Source organism: Lepus europaeus, chromosome 1, assembly GCF_033115175.1.
Source record: "Lepus europaeus isolate LE1 chromosome 1, mLepTim1.pri, whole genome shotgun sequence".
Taxonomy (NCBI): domain Eukaryota; kingdom Metazoa; phylum Chordata; class Mammalia; order Lagomorpha; family Leporidae; genus Lepus; species Lepus europaeus.
The window spans coordinates 42,345,665-42,367,584 of record NC_084827.1 but is presented as its reverse complement, the minus strand read 5'-3'; the positions used below and the strand labels follow the sequence as shown (position 1 = coordinate 42,367,584).

The following is a 21,920-nucleotide window of genomic DNA, read 5'->3' as shown; positions in this document are numbered from 1 at the left end:
TGCTGCAGACTGACCACGTGGCCTACACGTGGTTTGTGGTAGTGGAGGTTTTTTTACCGCCTGCTCAGTGTTTCTTTAAAATGTCAAACTTGTCAAACCTTAAAAAACATAAAATTGCCAGTGACGAGCTGACTTTATTTTTTTCCTCTCTAGAAACTGGAAGATTGTTGGACTTGCCCCAGTGAGAGTTTGGTGGTGGTGGTGGTGGTGGGGGGCAGACTTCCTGTGGCCCCGTCCCCACCTGGCTCCCTTCACTTTTCCCTACCTGACCTTGGAGATTTTGACCCCCAGGTAAGCCTTTGTCCGGGCCAGATGTCTCTCTCCCTGCCTTGTCCTTGTGCTAAGCCCTATGGTCTCTGATTTCCTGTCTTTTCGGGGTCCTATTAGTTTTAATTTTTATTCTTTTAAAATGGTTATTGGCTGTGCATTTTGCTAACCACCTTGTTTTCTAGATCTTTTGCTTTTTCAGCTCACCCTGGGCCAGCCTCAGATTAGTTCACAAAGAATTACCTGTATTTATTACAAATTCCTTAACTTGTGTTCTATTTCACACTTCACATCACTTTTTCTTTTCTTTTTTTTTTGAAAGCGATGCAAGACATTTTAATTTTCAAAATTTTGTATTGGTTGGGGCCGGCACTGTGGTGAAGCAAGTTAAAGCCCTGGTCTGTATCCCCTATGGGTGCTGGTTTGTGTCCTGGCTGCTCCACTTCTGATCCAGCTCTCTGCAATGACCTGGGAAAGCAGTAGAGGATGGCCCAAGTCCTTGGGCCCCTGCACCCACATGGGAGACCTGGAAGAAGCTCTTGGCTGAGCCCCGGTCGTTGTGGCCATTTGGTGAGTGAATCAGCGGGTGGAAGACCACTCTCTCTCTGTCTCTACCTCTGTCTGTAACTCTTTCAAATAATTAAAATCTTTAAAAAAATTCTTGTATTGGAATAAGAGATTGACAGTTCGGGAATTTTAGGCCTCTGATTGACATCAGTGGGAAAAGTCTTGGCTGGGTTGAGAACTGTTCCTCTCGACTGTAAGGTCCTCGTCACACAAGGTCCAGGAAGAACTCTTTCTTCTCCCTAGTGCAGGTGGTGTAATTCTTTGCAAAAGCTTTTATTTTGGCCCTTTGTTTTGATTCTTATACACTGCTGCTCGCTACAAGTTGGCTTCTGCAGGAACTTCTCAGAATGTTGCATGAAAAAGTTTCAGAATTAAATGGAAAAGAATGTGATGGAATTTATTGCTGATTGATACCCCAAATCCTTTTTGAAAAAAGGCATGGTATCAATCAATGCAGCAAGCAACACAAACACATTGCCAATCCGAAAATGATGGAGGAGCTGAGGGGCAGAACCAGGAGACCCGCGGTCTATTTGGGCCAGAAGAAGTCAACCACCTTCCCCATGTGACGCCACTGCATTTAGAGTCAGGTTTCCGAGTTCTGTTTGGAGCAACAAACTTAAACTTTAAAAATCTCCGAAAACTGCAGTTTTTAAAAAGCCGAATTGAAACCCCCACCCCAGGAATTACCTATGTCAAATTAACACACAGCCTATATAGTTGGAAAAAGAAAAGATTTTTGGATATATATTTTATTTGACAGTGTTTTAGAATATCATACAGTAAACAAGATTTCTGTAAAAGTTAATTTATCCATAGTGGTGTGTTTTCATAAAAATAGTTGCTCACTTACAGTCTTTCTGTGACTATTAATACATGGAATTATATTTATAGAGATACAGCTGTACAGGGTAAATTCACAGCTAACACTACACAGAAGTATTATTTGGAATGGGATTTAGATGGTGTGCTGTCTTCACAGGTTATGGATTACAGCCGCATAAAGCAATTGCTGCACCAGTAGTAGCTGTGGACTGTGCAAATTATAGAGTTTATGCAAGTGTAATCTCATTTCTTTTTGTTCCTTTTGTAACACACGGAAAATAAAGGTCGGAGGATACAGTACAGGGACGTGCAGCTACTCTACAGAAGCATTGTCCAAAATCAGATTCAATAAATTAATGGCAAAACTAGACTGGATTCCTAGCCCCGGGGAGAAAGACTAATTGAGATTAAACCGAAAGTATTATAAATGGCTACATGTGTTTGTGCTTTTGTTTATGATGAATGGGTTTCATTTTGGAAACTGCTCTTACAAGCTGCAAGAGCCTTCACGTGGGACTGTCAGCCATGGTCCCCTCTTGTCAAACAAGCAAACGACTCCAAGCCTGATGGAAATTAAACCGCTAGAGCGCGGGTGGGGGCAATGACCAAGGTGGGGGCGGGGAGAGGGAGGCCACGGTGTGTGACCCGGCCTGAAGGACCGGGTCTGGTCTTTGACTTTCTAGTAGGCAGGCCTAGGGAGGTGAGCTTATTTGCATTTGAACTCCTGCAAGGGGCAGGACCGGGGAAGAATGAGGCCACATGGGTTCAGGGTGTGTTAACGATAATATGCCTTTAGAAACGTTTTGTCTTTTAATATGTGTGGCTACAGTAAGTGCCAATGGCTGATTAACTCAAGCTAACTTTTCCCAAAGAAATGCTAAAAACAGCGGGGAGAGAGGCAGGAAAAGCCTCCGAATTTTTCTAGGGGAATCAATCACAGGTCCGTGAAGGTAAACAGAAACATCTAGAAGTTGCGAGTGAAATCAAAAAATTCGGCAAAGAATACAAGACGAAAGCAAACCAAATGGAAACAAAAGGAGGAATAAGGAAAGAGAAGCAGAAAGGAATGCTAAAAGGACTCATGTTCTTTAATGAAAATAAATTGGTTATCATAGTGATTTTTTTAATATTAGAGATTCATTATAATCTGAAAAATAGAGGACAATACTTTGCTCTGTCAAAGTGCAAACGAGGGAATGGAAGGAGGGTTTTAAAACGAGACAATAAAACAAGTGAAGTAAAACACGGCCGACCGAGCGGCCCCCTCCGCCTCCGCTAGCGGGGAGCGAAGGAACCGCGGCGGCCCACCCATCACAGGTGCCTATTGTAGAGGGAAACCAATGACGATCTAGGCTCTCCACTGCCAAACTCCGACTGATGGCGACTTGTTCCCTAAGATACAATTAAAAAAAAAAAAAACCGTTTGTTCTCCTACACTGGAAAATGTACAGAAATATGACTTGATCACAGAAATGGCAGTTAAAAAAAAATAGCATCACACCGATGAAGTCACTAAGGTTTCCGACTCGTCCTGCTGCTGACGCCAGGGGCGAGCCGGGGAACACGTCAGGGGCGAGCAGTTGGCGAACGTTTCAAAGAAACCCCGCAGCCCCTGTCCAGATACGTCAAGAACAATTTATTTACAACGCTTTAGATCAATTAAAAGATATAATCTCGTCTCAGTTTCCGCTTGCTCCGTGCAGTTTGATATTTGTTTTTAAGGCGAAATTCCAGTTTGTGATTGCTCTTAACGTGTCCAGTTTCTTGATCTAAAGTTTGGATGACATCCAAATCCTTCATGCAGTGGGGGGAGTTTTATTGTATTTTTTTTCTCTCTTCGTTAAGCTAAAGCTACACTGCACTGCCTCTCCGCGTCGTGTTTTGGTTCTTCCGTAGCTGCCCGGGCCCCCCGCCGCGGACCCGGGTGGGGGTCTTTTAGGATCAGTTCCGTCCGCCCGCCCGCGCTCGGCGGACACGCGGGGGGCTGCGGGCCGGTGCTCCCAGGCCCGGGTGGCCTCGTGCATCTAACGCGGTGTGTGAAAGGGACAATAAATTAAAACGCCGTCGAGACGGAGCCTCGGAAGCGTGGCCTTGCGTGTGGAGGCGGCCGGCCGCACCGCTCATCTGCCGGCGGCCGAGGCGCCGGGCTTCAGCGCGCCCGGCAGCTTGTCGGAGCCCGGCACCCGCCACGGCCCCGGCGCCACCGAGGCCTTGCGCGCGGGGGCGACCCCCGGCGGCCGCGGGCCCGGCCGGGCACCTGCGCGCGCGCCCGCCCCGGCCTCCCGCGCGCCCACGCCGCCCACGCCGCCGCACGCGGCCGCCGCCCCGGGAGCCTCGCGCCGGCCGGGCTCCGGGGCCGCCGCGGCGCGGAGACCCTCCTGCCCGCCCGCCCGCGTCGCGTCCGCCGCGTCCGCCGCCGCGGGCCCGGGCGCCCTGGCCTCCGAGGCGGGCCTGCCGGCCTCGGGCCGCCCCTGGCCGCCGGGCGCCTCCTCGAGCCTCGGCCGCGCGGCCCGCTGCGGGCTCGCCGAGCGCTCCCTCTGCTCCCCGAGGCGCTGCTTCTTCTGGCCGCCGGCTGAAAGCTCCTTTGGTTTCCTAACGTCGTGTTCCCTTTTGATATCCCAAGTGGGGTCTGGGCCTATCTGGAGGGAAGGGTCGGAGGGTGGGGCTGGATGTGATGGAGAGAATGGAGAGAGGATGTCTTCCAGGGAGACGCCTACTTGCGGCAGACCTGGGGCGGCGGCAGCGGCAGCACTCCAGGCGCTGGGTTCGTCTGCGGACACAAGCACAGGCGTTAGGGGCGCGCCGCCCGGCTCCCCGCACCCCCGGCCTCCCTCCGCGCCGCGCGCCGCGCACACCGCCTTCCCCGCCCCGTGCGGACCCGCGCGCTCCGTCCCTCCCGACCCCGGGCCCCGTCAGGCCGACCGCGGAGGTCCGCGCCAGCCCGGGCCTCCTGCCGTGGCCCTGACCTGGGCTGCCTGCCTGCCTGCCTGCCGGCTGGAGGTGTCCGCGGGTCCGTCGGCCCCGGGTGGGCGGCTGAGGTTCTCAAATTCCACCGCACGCTGGCGTCGGCCCGGAGTGGTTTTGAGCAATGCCGGGTCCTCGCGACGAGGCCGGCGTCCGGGCACTTTTAAATTGATTTTTGTTTTTGGGTAACAGGCACCCAGGTGATTCTGAGACAAGCTTGGAGGCAGAACGCGGGTTGGGATAATTTTAAACAGTTTTGGGGGAGTGACTTTCTCAGCCGTTAGGTGTCACTCGAAGCCTGCTCATGTTGCGGCTTTGGATGGCCTCATCTGAAAACCACCAGTATTGGCTTGTCTTTGTAAGAATCGTCGTTTTTCACATTATGGAAGGCCTCCGGACTTTAGAAATGATTCCTTCTAGGAGATCTCATTTTCAACGTTTATGAGGATTTAAATTCTCCCAACTGACATCAAAACACGTATAAAACAGCTTGGTAAAGATGTCATGACTTTTTTTTTTTGTTTGTTTTTAAACAATCGCTGTTGGGAAGACAGCCAGGAGGGCCACAGCTGCGTTGGGAATCTCAGTTGGTTGCCTCCAGGAGCCACAACATGAGCCTGGACTCGCTCACTACTCCAGCAGGCAGCATGGAAGCAGGGAGCCTCCTACCCAGCAAAGCCTCGAGAATTCGTGAGGAATACGGCTCGTGGCCTTGGGAGAGCCTCAGATTTTGTAATACTATGCTCGAGTGTAATATGGACTCGTGGCCATGGGTGAGGAAACTAGAGGTGAGCTTCCCGCCTTAGCTGAGGTTCAGCCCCACACACCAGCCTCAGTGCATTTGATTCAAGTTCCAGCCTCTGCATCGTGTCCAGAGACTGTGTGTCCTGCGCCTGCTCAGGCCGTGGATGCCAAGGGTCCACTTTGTTGTCAAGGTGAGGATTTATTATGTGGCCTTTGATACTGACTAGTAAAGAGATGAGAAGGGAAAGAGGCATCGGGGTTGATTTTTCCCCATCATTTTGGCCCCCTTTGTCAAATCGATCATAAGCAAGTTTCTTCCTTGCTGTGAAATCTGAATGGAGTAGGTATCCTCCTTGCCTGCTATGGACTGATGTCCACTAACGTCCTCATAGTGAATGTCTTGGAGGAGCATCGGAAGACCTGGCATCCAATCCTGCCTCTGGCATTTGTTCTCAGTGCCGCGACTTTGCACCAACCATCAGCTCTCTGTGAGCCTCACACAGAGGCTTTATAAGATGGGGATAACGCCCATGTGTCTGTGCTCCATGGCTGCCCAGTGCTTAGGGATTTTGTTCATGTGGAAGCCATGCTCCAGAGGCTGCCTGTTGATGGTCTGCGTTCTTGTGGAAGCTCTCACCTAACTATTACGTTTGCAGGTGAGGTTTTGTTTTTCACTGTTATTTGTTTGATAGAGAAAGAGACAGGTTAGAGAGAGAGAAAAAAAAGAGAGAGAGACCATGAGAGCACTCCCTCACTACTGGTTCACTACCTAAATGCTCACAACGGCTGCAGCGGGGAGCAGGTCCTGGTCTCCGTTGCGGGTGGCAGGATGCAGTTCCTTGAGGCATCGCCTGGTGTCTCTAGGGTTCCTCGTTAGCAGGAAGCTGCAGTGAGGAGCCAGGGCCGAGCAGCAAACCCAGGCCCTCTGACGGGGGAACACAGATGACTTAACCAATAGGCCAGAGAGCCTCTAACAGGCGAGGTTCTGAAAACACGCCAGGCTCCCCAGGTGTGGTTTGCTGCACCTCAGGTGTCCTTGGGTTACCTCGGAGAATACGCTGAAATCTTCAAGCACAAATGTATGTGGTGAAAATGGAAATACGTTCCACCCAGGACTGGGTTAGAGTTTAGGATCAAACGAATGACAGTGGCAATTCCGTGAAGACAGGAAGATTTTTGCCTAGAATGTTAGAAGTGTGTGTGTGTGTGTGTTTTTTTTTTTCCAAAAGGCCTAGCCAGAGGGTAGCTTATGAAATGGTCATCTCTGACATGGAGCATGGTAATGATATTCCACATTTTAATAGCTCTTTTCCCCACCATTGCATCTCATATGGTAGAGTCAATTAGCTGGCCTCAAATTACTTCTGAGACACAGGGAGAAGGTTGATATTATTCACATCATTTCCTGGAGGAGGAATTGAAGCAGAGAGAGGTTAAATCACTTGACCAAGATTACAAAATGGGCCAGCCAGGAGTAACATCTTGGGTGTCCTCACCGTTTTTTTTTTTTTACTTCCTGAAGAGATTGTCTCAAGATGTCACCTCGCAAAGAGGATCAAAGCATGGGGCTGGCATTGCGGCATGGCAGGTCAGGCCACTGCTTACAACACCAGCGTCACGTATCAGGTTCCTGTCCTGGCTGCTCTGCTTCCTGTCTACCTTCTTGCTAACGTACGTGGGAAGGCAGTGGAAGATGGCCCACGTGCTTGGGTCTCTACCACCCACATGGGAGACTTGGATGGAGTTCCTGGCCCCAGCAGACTTTTGGGGAGTGAATCAGTGGCTGGAAGATTTCACTCTCTCTGAATCACCCTCTCTGTCACTCTGCCTTTCAAATAAATTAAAACTTTTTTTTTTTTTTTTAAAGAAGGGGGTGCTTAAAGCATGTGAGAAGGACGTGTTCATTGTCCACTGCTGATCAACAGGAACTGGATCCCATCACTGAACAGAGAACTTAGCATTTATTTCCAGACATCTTACTTCCCACATATATAGAATTGAACTGGAATGTTCTTATTAAGAAAAATGATAGGACTGGCACTGTAGCATAGTAGGTTAAGCATCTGCCTGTGGTCCCAGCACCCCATAATGGCGCTGGTTCAAGTCCTGGCTACTCCACTTCCAATCCAGCTCCCTGCTGATGGCCTGGGGAAGCAGTAGAAGATGGCCCAAGTGCTTGGCCTCTGCATCCATGTGGGAGACCTGGAAGAAGCTCCTGGCCCTTGGCTTCGTATTGGCCTAGTTCCATCCATTGTGGCCATTTGGAGAGTGAACTAGCAGATGAAAGATCTCTCTGTCTTACCTTCTGTCTGTAACTCTGCCTCTCAAGTAAGTAAGTAAATCTTAAAAACAAAACAAAACAGAAAAATGGCAGGCATTAAACCACACATATAAACATCCATCATTAGCTGGCCTTACATTACCCCTGAGACACAGAGAGCAGCTCTTTTCTCTTTCTACCCTTGCTCACCCCTACGTGGGGTTCCCTCATGCAGTAAACACAAAGGTGAAATCGCTCACAAATATCATGGGATTCCTATTACCATAAAAAGATTCCTCAAGTGTTTGTTTATAAGTCATTAAATATTTAACAGTGGGAGAAACTAAAGCTCAATCAGATTTTAAAATTAACTAAGATCATAAAGTAAAAGGATTTGAAAGATGGATGCTTATATGTGTGGCTTAATGTTTTTCATTTTTCTGCACAGGAAGTGGCCAGTTCAATCCAGACATGAGGTATCTGCCCAGGTATAAGCCTGCCAAGCTCAGTGGGTGGCCCCTTTACCCTGTGGCTCTCTCATCTACGTCATCAAGGTGACATGAATGGTGGTGGAGAGGAAGGACCCTCCCCTCACACTGCCAGCTTGAGTTTTCACACAATGTTGACATTCAGCAGCCAGAAGAATGCATCAAGTTCAGTTCTTTCAGTCCATGGTTTTGGTTTCTCTCCCTCCTTTCCTGTCTTCTTTGGTGGTTGCCAAGGAAGCCATGCTCCACAGCAGGCTTCCTGTCTGAGATGCTCTAACTGTGTTCCGGAGACAACAGAAAGGCATCTTAGACAAAGGCAGCCATGTCTGGCCTGCTGGGGTTCCCACCTCCCCCGTGTCTTAGCAAGGTCCCCAAGTCCGATGACCAAAAGGAGGAAGGACAAAAACTTGCATTCCAAACTGACTTGCTCAGCCTGCCTTCCCTCACTACCCTCACTCTAGTGAAACTGCTCTGGTCAAGGTCACCAGTGACCTTTGCGTTGTCAAGCCCAGAGGACACCTCTCCGTGCCATTTGCATGCAAATGCTTTATCTCACCACATTTCCCCATAGTTGGCTGCTTCTAGACCCTCACTGGCCTCCTGGCTGTCCCCCTGCCCTATTCTGCTCTTTCCCTACCATTCTGACAGTCCCTTCTCAATTTAATGTGCAGGCTCCTGTGGGGTTCTGTGACGGCCTTAGGGTGTGGTCTTAGGTAATTTTCTTCCTCTTTAGTCTCCTCTAGGTGTTCTCATCTGTTCGTGTGGCTCTTTTTTTTTTTTTTTTAAAGATTTATTTATTTATTTGAAAGTCAGAGTTACACAGAGAGAGGAGAGGCAGAGAGAGAGAGAGAGAGAGAGAGAGAGAGGTCTTCCATCCACTGGTTCACTCCCCAGATTTTGGCAATGGCCGGAGCTGCACCGATCTGAAGCCAGGAGCCAGGAGCTTCTCCTGGGTCTCCCACATGGGTGCAGGGGCCCAAGAACTTGGGCCATCTTCCACTGCTTTCCCAGGCCATAGCAGAGAGCTAGATCGGAAATGGAGCTTCCAGGACTCAAACCGGTGCCCATTTGGGATACCGGTACTGCAAATGGTGACTTTACCCGCTACGCCACAGCACTAGACCCTCATGTGGCTTTTATGCAACAATACTCCCAGGCATTTCTGCTGGGTGCCGTGTTGGTGTATCCATCAGCCTTCTTGGTTTCTCTACTTGGAGTCATTGGCATCCTTCTCTGAACAAGTGCAGAAGAGCACTCTTTTCTCCCCAAGCCCATGCTGTTCCCCCTTTCATTTCCACATGTTGGTGAAGGGACAGTTGTCACGTGGACTCAGCCTTGATTCCTTTCTCTCCCTTGCTTCACAAACACAACCCATTTGAAAGACAGATTCTTCTTATCTTCAAATACAGGTGGATTCTGTCAACTTATACTCCCCTGTACCACCACAGCTCAAGATACAGAGCGGTCCCTGGAGGGTGGCAACCAGTTTGGTTGACTCAATACAATCACTGTTCAAAGAAGCCACAGGGTGGATGTCTTTCATAAACCCTTGGGGATACTGTTGGAGGCAGAGATTTCAAAAAACTGGGAGCCAGCATTGTGGCACAGCAGATTAAGCCACCGTCTGTGGTGCTAGCATCCTATATGGGCATGGGTTTGAGTCCTGGCTGTTCCACTTCCAATCCAGTTCTCTGCTAATGCACCTAGGAAAGCAGCAGCAGATGGCTCAAGTGCTTGGGCTCCTGCCATCTACATAGGAGGTGTGGATGGAGTTCCAGGCTCCTAGCTTAGGCCTGGCCCAGCCCCAGCTGTTGTGGCCATTTGGGGAATGAACCAACAGATATAAGACCTCTCTCTCTCTCTCTCTCTCTCTGTCTCCCCCTCTACCCCCAGTAATTCTGCCTTTCAAATATTTAAAAAATTTCAAAAAATGAATTTCAGCTATTCAGAAACAGTACAAGAGAAAGATAAAAGTGTAGTAGACTGGGAACCACACACCCTCCCCAGGAAAACGAACCCTGTGACCCCATCTAAGGGACTGGCTCGCCAAGCTCTCACTTCTCACATGGCCTATGTATGGCCACAGTCCACTCTTTCCTTTGGCACCTCTCCATGTTGCATTCACAACAATCTTTTTGAGACAGACATTATATCATGCTGTTCTTTTGCATAAAACTGTCATTGGTTTCCCACTGCTTTGAGACTAAAAATCTAAAAGTATTAGCAAATCCTACAAAAGCCCCAGCTTCATCTCCTAATCTCCACCCACACTGGTCTCTGTTTAGATCCTCAAGCAGCACCAAGCATGTTTTGTATTCTGGTATGTCACCATTGACTTCTCAGCTGGGGGAGGCTCTTCCTTCTGCTAGTCACACGATGGGTTCTTTTTCATCTATTCAGATTCTCTTTCTTTCTTAAGATTTATTTATTTGGAAGGCATATATATATATATTTACCTATATATATATGTACATATACATATATATATATATATATATAGAGAGAGAGAGAGAGAGAGAGAGAGAGACAAAGAGACAGAGAGAGAAGGAGAGAGATCTTCTGCCAAATGGCCTCAACAGCCCAGGGCTGGGCCAGGCCAAACCAGGAGCCAGTAGCTTCTTCCAGGTCCCCTATGTGGGTAGTAGAGGCCCAAGTACTTGAGCCATCTTTTGCTGCAGAGAGCTGGATCAGAAGTGGAGCAAGCAGAATTCGAACCGGTGCCCATATGGGATGCGGGCATTGTGGGTGGCGGCTTTACCTGTTTCGCCACAGTCCCAGCCCTGTCCCTCAGGATCCCACATGTCACCCAGAGCATTCCAGTCTGCAGCAGCTACTCTGCCTTCCCCGTCAGCATCCTGCTCGTACTTCCTCACAGTACGTACAACTTATGATCGTATTTTTTTTTATTTATTCGATTTACTAATTATAAACCATGAGGACAGTGACCACAATGCTCCTGTGGGTTCCCAGTGAACTTAACAGTGCTTGACACAAAGTAAGTGCTCGATGAATATTCGAAGAGCGAATAAATCTGTTCCGCAAATGGAAATGGAAGACTTGAAACCCAATAGCTCGTTGCGGGCACAGGCGTTTCACTGCAAGCCTAATCTGTCAAGAACAGGTTTGTGTCTGTGGCTTTGATCAGTTCTGGGAGGGAGTGTGGGGTTGAAATGGCAATGCGTGCTTGAAGTAAGAGGGAAAAACTCCGAGCCCGGTGGGAGATGCACTGAGGGAGCACGTCACTGGGAAGAGTTCCCCACTGTCTTGGGTGGAAAAGCTCTGGTTCCAAGGGCGCATGGTTCAAGCTTCCCTGCTTTTGTACAGAAGTTCCTTCCCTGGATGATCCTCCCAGCTGGAATGATGCAATAGTGGCTTTGCTTGAAGAGACTTCCCTGGGGAGTCCTGAACCAGCATGCCACGGGATGTTCAGATGAACCCACAATCAGACAGGCTCTCACTATCTCTCCTGCCCTGTGGCAGAACTAAGTCTTTCCTAAGTTAGAACCACCACTTTCTGTTGTTAGTTGTTGCCAGTTTGGATCTTTTCAAGAAAACAGATTGGTTGGTGTTGTAGCAGAGCAGGGTAAGCTGCATCCCATCTGAGTCCCAGCTGCTACACTTCCAATCCATCTTACTGCTAATATGCCTGGGAAAGCAGCAGAAGATGGCCCAAGTGCTTGGGCCCCTGCCACCCATGTGGGAGACCTGAATGGAGCTCCTGGCTCCTGGCTTCAGCCTTGCCCAACCCTGCCTGTTGCAGTCCTCTGGGGCATGAACCAGCAGATGGAAGAACTCTTTATCTCTCCCTCTTTCTCTGTAACTCTGCCTTTAAAATAAATAAATAAATAGATCTTACAAAAAATACTGGCTAAGACATAAATATACAAGTTACACACACAGACCATTACTTTTGCCAAAAGATATATCGTCTCTTACATTCCCTTTCAGGAGCTTAGCAGTGTTGAAAAATAAAATGTGCAAAATCCTCAGCAAAATTCTGACCAGTTGAATCCAACAGCATATCAGAAAGATCATTCACCTGGACCAAGAGGGATTTATCGTCCCTGGTATGCAAGGATTTATCAACATTCGCAAATCAGCCAATGTGATATGTTACATTTAACAAACTGCAGAACAAAAACCATGTGATTCTCTCAATAAACACAGAGAAAGCATTTGATAAAATACAACACCCTTTCGTGACAAAAATCTCTAAGCAAACTGGGTATAGACGGAATGTTCCTTAACACAATCAAGGCAATTTATGACAAATCATGGCCAAAGTCCTATTGAATGGGGAAAAGTTGGAAGCATTCCCACTGAGATCCAGAACCAGACAAGGATGCCCACTCTCACCATTGCTATTCAGTATAGTCCTGGAAGTTTTAGCTAGAGCCATTAGACGACAAAAAGAAATCAAAGGGATTCAAATTGGGAATGAGGAAGTCAAACTCTTCCTATTTGCAGATGACATGATTCTATATGTAGGGGATCCAAAGGACTCTACCAAGTGATTATTGGAACTCACAGAAGAGTTTGGTAAAGTAGTAGGATATAAAATCAATACACAAATATCAACAGCCTCGTATACATAGGCAATGCCATGACTGAAAACGAACTTCTAAGATGGATCCTATTCACAATAGCTACAAAAAAAAAAAAAAAAATCAAATACCTTAGAATAAATTTAACCAAGGATGTCAAATATCTCTACAATGAGAATTACAAAACATTAAAGAAACAAATAGAAGAAGATACCAAAAAATGGGAAAAAAATCTTCCATGTTCATGGATTGGAAGAATCAATATCATCAAAATGTCCATTCTTCTAAAAGCAATTTATAGATTCAATGTGATACCAATCAAAATACCAAAAGCATTCTTCTTATATCTAGAAAAAAATGATGCTGAAATTCATATGGAAGCACAGGAGACCTTGAATAGCTAAAACAATATTTTTTAGAAAGCTTTTATTTAATAAATATAAATTTCATAGGTATAGCTTTAGGAATATAGTGGTTGCTAAAACAATCTTATACAACAAAAACAAATTTGGTGGCATCACAATACCAGATTTCAAGACATACTAGAAAGCAGTTATAATCAAAACAACCTGGTACTGGTACAAAAACAGATGGATAGACCAATGGAACAGAATAGAAGCACCAGAAAGCAATCAATGCATCTACTACCAACTTATATTTGATCAAGGAGCTAAAATAAATCCCTGGAACAGGGACAGTCTCTTCAACAAGTGGTGCTGGGAAAACTGGATTTCCACATGCAGGAGTATGAAGCAGGACCCCTACCTTACACCTTACACTAAAATCCTTTCAGAAAGATTAAAGGCCTAAATCTACGACCTGATACCATCAAATTACTAGAGAACATTGGGGAACCCTGCAAGACATTGGCACAGGCAAAGATGTCTTGGATAAGACCCCAGAGGCACAGGCAATCAAAGCCTAAATCAACAAGTGGGATTACATCAAATTGAGAAACTTCTGTATTGCAAAAGAAACACTCAGAAAAATGAAGAGGCAACCAACAAAATGGGAGAAATTATTTGCAAACAATGCAACTGATAAAGGATTAATAACCAGAATATATAAAGAGATCAAGAAACTCCACAACAAAAAAAACCCAGTTAAGAGATGGGCCAAGGACTTAAACAGGTATTTTTCAAAAGAGGAAATCCAAATGGCCAACACACATGAAAAAAAATGCTCAGGATCACTAGCCATCAGTGAGATGCAAATAAACCACAATGAGGTTTCACCTCACCCTGGGTAGAATGGCTCTCATACAGAAATCAACAAACAACAAATGCTGGCGAGGATGTGGGGACAAAGGTACCCTAATCCACTGTTGGTGGGAATGTAAATTGGTAAAGCCATTGTTGAAGACAGAATGGAGATACCTCAGAAATCTGAATATAGACCTACCATATGACCCAGCCATCCCACTCCTGGGAATTTATTCAAGGGAAATGAAATCAGCATATGAAAGAGTTATCTGAACTCCTATGTATTGCAATTACACAGTGGTAAAAAAAAAAAAAAATGAGGGGGCTGCCGCTGTGGTTGGTGGGTAAAGCTGCTGCCTGCAGTGCCAGCATCCCATATGGGCACCAGTTCGAGTCTCAGCTGCTCTACTTCCTATCCAGCTCTCTGCTATGGCCTGGGAAAGCAGTGGAGGATGGCCGGAGTCCTAGGGCCCCTGCACCCGTGTGGGAGATCTGGAAGAAGCTCCTGGCTCCTGCCTTCAGATCGGCACAGCTCTGGCCGTTGCAGCTGTCTGGGGGAGTGAACCAGCAGATGGAAGACCTCTCTTTCCCTCTGCCTCTCCTTCTAACTCTGACTTTCAAATAAATAAATAAAATCTTTTAAAAAATGAAATCTCATTTGCAACAAAATGGTTGAATCTGGAAAGCATCATATTGAGTGAAATAAGCCAGCCCAAAGGGACAAATGCCATATGTTGTCCCTGATCTGTGATAACTAACAGAGCACCTAAAAGGCAATCTGTAGAAGTGAAAGTGACACTTTGAGAAGCAATAACTTAAAGAGCCCTTGTCTTGACTGTCGAGGAACAGGTTTTTTTTTTTTTTTTTTTCTCCTTATGGAGAATGGGACTGGGAATGGGATAGGAGGGAGGAGGTGGGGTGGGAGGGCAGGTATGATGGGAAGAATCACTATATTCTTAAAGTTGTACTTATGAAATTTGTACTCTTTAAATAAATGGTTTCTTTGGGGGAAAAAAAGAAAAAGAAACTGTACTGTATTTTCACTTCATGTGAAAAAGATAAAAAAAGTCTTTTCCAGAAACGGACTCAATGGATGTTGATTTTGTGAAATATAACCCCAGGGACAGTAACCAGTGGGCTGGCCCTCGAGGAATGAATTGCTTGTTACAGTAAATAGGGATCTGGGGTCTTGCTCATCCCAGGGGGCTCTCATCTCCAGCAAACATTTCTACAAAAAAAAAAAAAATCAGTGTGACCCATATCCCAGTAAAGGGTGATTTTATCCTGTGCTAAGGCCTAAGGGAGAAGGCCTGAGAAGGCAGCCAGGGACAGGGAAGGGCAGAGAGGGCCTGTCATCTTCTTCACATCTCACTAGTGGGCCCAAGGATTCCTGCTTTGGGGTTGGGTGGTGCCTTAAGATCTAAGAAAGGGTTCCTGCATTGCTTTCCTCCTAGTATAGGACCTAATGATTGCTTTCTGAATTAGATTGTTCTGGAAGAAACGAATAGTATTGGTACTATGAGCAATGGTGACATCTGACACTGACTGAGGTCCTTATTGAGTGCCAGGCACTCTTTTAAGGCTGTGAAGCATGTCAGCTCATGTTACCACATGAGCACATTCTACAGATAAGCAAATCGAGACACAGGGCATTATGTAGCTTACTGAAAGACCACACATCATGTGGCAATGAGCTGGGTCACTGAATGGCTCTCTCTACTGGGTGATGTTCTGCAAGCAGCTGGCATACCGTCCCTGGATGCCTTTTCTCTCTGCTATTCTGAATGGGAAACAGGCATTGATTTCTTCACATTAGTGTCCCATCTAAGTGATCATCAGAAGCAGATTCACGATTGTTTCTAATGGAGACTGTGAGATGTCATTTGTATTTGGACTTTGGACACAGGATACACCTTATGTTTAGAGCGCTGATGTATGAAAATATTGGAAATATAAGCTGGAATCAGGGATAACATTAGACTTCTCGAAGTCTGGGATAATGCTATGTATTTTAAAGATACTTGCCTCAGTGCCCCACCCTCACATGATGTGCAGAAACTGAGAAGTGCAAGCCAAGTGCACTGCACCCAGACTTGCCAGCAGACTGGCTCCATCCAAGGGAGTAGCATCCCAGTGGTGGTGCAATCCCACAATCCCTGCAACCTAGGCCACTGAGACACCCACAGATGTCACCAACATTGGTTATAGCTGAAGAAGCTACTACACAAAGAGGACCGAAGTACCTATGTGGGACCAAAGCCAACGCAGCATATCCAGCCAGCACTCCAAGACACATCACCAGCAGAAAGTCTTTTACTACAAAAGCCACCTTATAAAACTGGTAAAAGCAACTGACCCACCAGATGCACAAAACGCACACAATAAAAAAGAAGTACGAAAAACAAGGTCACAGAGCTGGCACTATGGCAAAGTGGGCTATGCCTCCGCCTGCAATGCCAGCATCCCATATGGGCACTGGTTCATGTCCTGGCTGTACCTCTTCCTATCTAGTTCTCTGCTAATATACCTGGGAAAGCACAGAGGATGGCCCAAGTCCTTGGGCCCCTGCACCCACATGGGAGACCCGGAAGAAGCTCCTGGCTCCTGGCTTCAGATCGGCTTAGTTCTGGCTGTTCTGGCCATTTGCGGAGTGAACCCGTGGATGGAAGAACTTTCTTTCCCTCTCTCTGTCTGTAATTCTGTCTCTCAAATAAATAAATACTTTTTTTTTAAAAAGAAAGAAAAACAAGGTCACATGCTGCTTCCAAAAGAAACACAATAACTCAGTAGCAACAGACCACACGGAAGTGGAAATCGATGATTCGCCTGACAAGGCACAAAACAATATTAAGGAAACTTAATGAGATGCGAGTGAATAAGGGGCTGATCATTCAATGAAATCAGGAAGATAACTCATGACTTGAAAGATACATTCAGCAGCGGGAGAGATAATGAGAAAAGAACCAATCCAGAATCTTGCATCTAAGGAGCTCCATAAATAAATTTAAAAATAATTGGGAACTCAGCAGCAGAACTGAGGTGGCAGAATTGAAAACAAACATTTTGAAATAACAGCCATCCAAGCAAACATTCAACTTATGGGTGTTCCAAAAGGACAAGAGAAAGGAAAAGGCAGAGCAAGCCCATTCAGTGAAATAATTGCTGAAAACTTTCCAAACGCTGGGAAAAATCCAGGAAGCCCACTAGACTCCTAACAGATTTGGTCAAAAAAGATCCCGAGGCATATTTTAAACAAAGTACAAGACAAGGAGAACTCAGAAAACAGCATGACAAGAGCATTCAAGTCACTTGTAAGAGAATCCCCATGAAGTTAATGGCAGATTTCTTGGAAGAAATCTTATGGGCCAGGAGAAAATGAAATAAAATACTCAAAGTCCTGGAAAAAAAGATTGCTGGTCAAGAATACTACGCCCATGGGGCCAATGCTGTGGTGCAGCAGGCTAAGGCCCTGGCCTGAAGCGCTGGCATCCCATGTGGGCGCCGGTTCGGGTCCCGGCTGCTCCTCTTCCTATCCAGCTCTCTGCTTTGGCCTGGGAAAGCAGCGGAAGATGGCCTAAGTTCTTGGGCCCCTGTACCTTCGTGGGAGACCCGGAGGAAGCTCCTGACTCCTGGCTTTGGATCGGCACAGCTCCATCTGTTGCGACCAACTGGGGAGTGAGCCAGTGGATGGAAGACCTCTCTCTCTCTCTCTTTGCCTCGCCTTTTCTCTCTGTGTAACTCTTTCAAATAAATAAACTTTCGCGGCTCACTAGGCTAATCCTCCGCCTTGCGGCGCCGGCACACCGGGTTCTAGTCCCGGTCGGGGCACCGATCCTGTCCCGGTTGCCCCTCTTCCAGGCCAGCTCTCTGCCCTGCACCCCATGGGAGACCAGGATAAGTACCTGGCTCCTGCCATCAGATCAGCGCGGTGCGCCGGCCACAGCGTGCCTGCCGCGGCGGCCATTGGAGGGTGAACCAATGGCAAAAGGAAGACCTTTCTCTCTGTCTCTCTCTCTCTCACTGTCCACTCTACCTGTCAAAAAAAAAAAAAAAAAAAAAAAAAGAATACTACACCCAGCAAAACTGTCTTTCAGAAATGCAGGAGAAATAAAGACTTGCCATTATAAACAAAAACTGAAGGAACTTATCACCTCAGGGCTACAAGACATGCTCAAGGAAATCCTACAGTAGAAGTGAAATGAAGACAGTGACAATCATGAAAACACGCTAAAGTACAAACTCGACTGTGGGATAGGTACCTAAATGAGAAAGAGAGCAAACATCTGATGATGCATATTTATTTTTCCTGGACTTGATTTGCTATATAGCTAGGGATTTTCTCACCTACTTTACTTGGGCTATAATTCCATGATTCCTTTTCCTTGAACTGAGTAGGTTTTCATATCTGGGCTAAGTTGGTCTCATAATGCACTGAAAACACTTGATTCTTCTCTTTTCTGGAAGAACATATTATGCTATTATTTCTTCTTTAAATGTTTTTTTTTAAACTTTTGTTTAGTAGATATGAATTTCCGAAGTACAGTTTATGGATTACAATGCCCCCCCCCCCCCCCCCCGAATTCACCAGTGAAATTGCTTAGGACTTTAGTTTTCACGGAAGGCAGATGTTAAAAAATGAATTCAATGTCTTAAATGCATATGGGGTTATCCAAAACATGTTTCTTTCTGTATCAGTTTTCTGAAATTGTATTTTTGAATAAATATATGTATGTCACATATGTTGCTAAAATTGTTGCCATAAATCCTTTAAATTAAAGTTAAAAACAGAGCTACACTGTGATCCAGTAATCCCGTTGTTGGATATATATCCAAAGGAAATGAAAGTATATATGGAAGAGACAGCTATACTCTCATGTGCAGCACTGTTCACAACGGTTGAGATCTGGAATCCACTGAAGTGTCCGTCAACTGGTAAACAGATAAGAACATGTGATATTATATAGTCTGGGATACTAGTCAGTGACTTAAAAAGGATGAAATCCTATCCTTTTTGACTACGTGGCTGAACCTGGAGGTGAGATAAGCCAGGCACAGAAAGACAACTGCATGATCTCACTCATAACTGGAATCTAAAAAAGTAGATGTCATAGGACAAGAAGAATGAGGGTCACCAGAGGCTGGGAAGGACAAGAGGCGACAAGATCTGGGAGAGATCAGTCAGCAGGGACAAAGCTACAACTGGGTAGGAGGAATGAGTGTTCTGCTGCACAGTAGTTGACAACGAGGTATATTTTGAAATAGCTGAGACAGAATTTTTTGATGTCGTCCTCATCACAAAGAAATGATAAATGTTTGAGGTGATGGATATGCTAATTACCTTAGTTTGATCTTCACACAATGAATGCATGAATTGAAACATTGTGGCCCAAAAATACTGTAAAGAAATGCCAATTAAAAATCAAATAAAATTTAAGAGGAGTAATATAGTGATAAAAAGAGACATTAATAGATTTGACAAGTGTTATTTCTTACAAAAAGCTTTCTTGTTGCAACCTGTGGTTGGCGGGAATACAGAATACTGATGTAGTTGTACTAAAATTTAACTTTCTTATAATTTAGAATATTATAGAAAATACCAAAATGAGTAGGGTAGATCAAAGGAGAGTAATATGAAGTCATTTTTGTGTTCAAAAGAAAAACCTTTTAGGGATTGTATCCAAATCAAAATGGTTCGTTTGGATCTGCTCAGCCATCATGAAGGTGATTGCTTTTGGTAACAAAATACAAATAAGAAAAATGTGCATTATAAGGTTTTGGAAAAAATTCATTATTTCACTTTGCTCTTTTAGAAGCACTATTTCCAGTCTGAAGCCATTGTTGGACTTGATTCACCCTTATACCAGAGAGATGTAAACCAGGGGTTTTAACCATGAACAACTTTTAAAATGGCGACCATATTTGCTTCCTGAAACTGCATGGTGACACTCATTTTGAAAGCATAATAAGGTACAGCAATGAATCTATGGCAAATTGTAGCTTCCTTTGTGGTCTAAAGGCCAAATCTGAGGGCCAGGAGGAGCTGTTAATAATGGAGCTACATTCATTGCAGGACTTCCTATGTCCTGGGAACTGTGCTGTGTGTATTATGTGCATAATCTTCACCCTCACCGGAGTTCTAAGAGGCGTGGTGCTCTTATCCCAATTCACAGATGAGGAAACTGAGGCTCTGATAAATCAGCCCTTCGTCGGGACCTCTCACTGGTGGGTGAGACTCGGGATGACAGACTACCTGACTCCGGAGCCCAGGCCCACACACACCACTCCTGGATTCCAGTGCTTTCCAACCTTTTCCACACCAGGAGACACAGAGAAAAGGATAATATTTACACAGTGTACAGGGGTAAGCTTGAAAATGGTCAGATCTGAAGATTCCAAGCCCTTCCTGAATGCCCCATGGGCCAAGAAGAATCAATATCTTGGCATATCTCACCCAAGGAGAGTCACGGAGCACAGGCTAGGAACCTCGGCTCTGTTCTCCTATTCAGTAGAATCCTCATGATCCAGATTGGTCTGGGAATGTGGGAGATGCCCAGAGATCGGTTTCAATTAGGAATATATCTGCACTATAGGATAGATGGGAAATAGGCTAGTTCATTCAGTTCAAACATGTTTTCAGCGTTTGAGTGGAGCTTGAAGGTATTTTTATCCCCAATACGATGATAATGATTAAAAAAGAAAAAAAAAAAAAAAAACAGCGAACTGCTTTGAGACGGTGGTTTGCAAACTGTTCAATAAAATCTTACAGGCAAGCCCAGTACATACAACAGACAAAAACGGAAGTGCTTTGGTTAGGCTAGTAGATCTAAAGTCTCCTGCTGACAGCCTCGCTTAGGCCATATCTTGGGACACTTAAAACTCTAAACAAAAGTTTGAAAATCACTGCATGAAGAAGTGGTGCCTCTGAGAGCTTCCTGCCAAAGTGTACCTGGTGTGTGTGTGTGTGGGGGGGGGCAGCAGTTGATGGCTCAAGTAGTTGGGTCCCTGCCACCCATGTGGGAGACCGGGATAGAGTTCTGGGTTCCTGGCTTTGGTCTGGCCCAGCCCTGGCTATTGTAGCCATTTTTTTTTTGGGGGGGGGGGGGTTGTGAACCACTAGATGGAAAATCTCTCTCTTGTCTGTCTCTCCACCTTCAAATAAAATGAAAAAAGTGTTCTGCCAAAAATAGGGGGGCACCCACTAAAGTGCAAACATTTTCACTCAGGTGGTAGGAAGAAGGAGGCAGGAAAGATGAGCCGAATTGCTTTCTAGGAATTGGACTGCTGAGAAGAGAGAGAAAGCAGGGAAGCTTTCCTGGAGTAAGGGGCTGGGATGGTCCATCCCACAGCAGGCAAGGACAGGCTGTCCCTCTGCGTAAGCTGGCCAGGGCCCTCAGTCACCCGGAGCCTCGGTAGACAGGTCACAGTCCTGGCAGCCAAGCTGTGCCCTACTTGTCTTCAGGAAGAGGAAATCGGTAACCTGTGCTAGACAGATGTCAACTGGAGGCCTGGCTTGCTGCTCTTGTCCTGCCATGTGGCGTGGGCTTGGGCACCGCATGTCACTGTTTTCAGCTGCCAGTTCCCATCTTTAAAATGAGACTCTTCCCTATGAAGAGTCGTGAAGATCAAATGATGTCATTTGTGGGTATATGAATGTTAATACACCTGTCAGCCATTAGACAGATAGTTTGAATTTAATTTTTAAAAATGGTCAAAAAAGGTTTGAATTGACACATCTACTAGTATGGTTTAAATTAAATAGTAGAAAAGCCAGCATTGTGACACAGCAGGGTAAGCGTTCACCTGTGATGCTGGCATCCCATATGAGCACCAATTTCAGTCCTGGCTGCTTCACTTCTGATCCAGCGCCCTGCTAATGCACCTGGGACAGCAGCAGAAGATGGCCCAAGTGCTTGGGCCCCTGCTACCCCTGTGGGAGCCCATGTGGGAGCCCAGGCAGGCAGTTCCTGGTTCTTGGTTTTGGCTTGGTCCGGCCCCCTGATGTTGTGGCCTTTTCGGGGAGTGAACCAGCAGATGGAAGATCTCTGTCTCTCTGTCTCTG

General features: G+C 46.2%; 1 protein-coding gene across 1 annotated transcript in view; it reads right to left on the bottom strand.

The window, feature by feature from the left end:
• Positions 1-3,779: 3,779 nt before the first annotated feature.
• Positions 3,780-21,920, bottom strand: part of MAGI2 (membrane associated guanylate kinase, WW and PDZ domain containing 2) — a 1,616,214-nt gene continuing 1,598,073 nt past the window's right edge. Inside the window, exon 21 of the mRNA XM_062210835.1 lies at positions 3,780-4,429. Coding sequence (XP_062066819.1) covers positions 3,780-4,429 — 650 coding nt within the window. The remainder of the gene's footprint in view (positions 4,430-21,920) is intronic.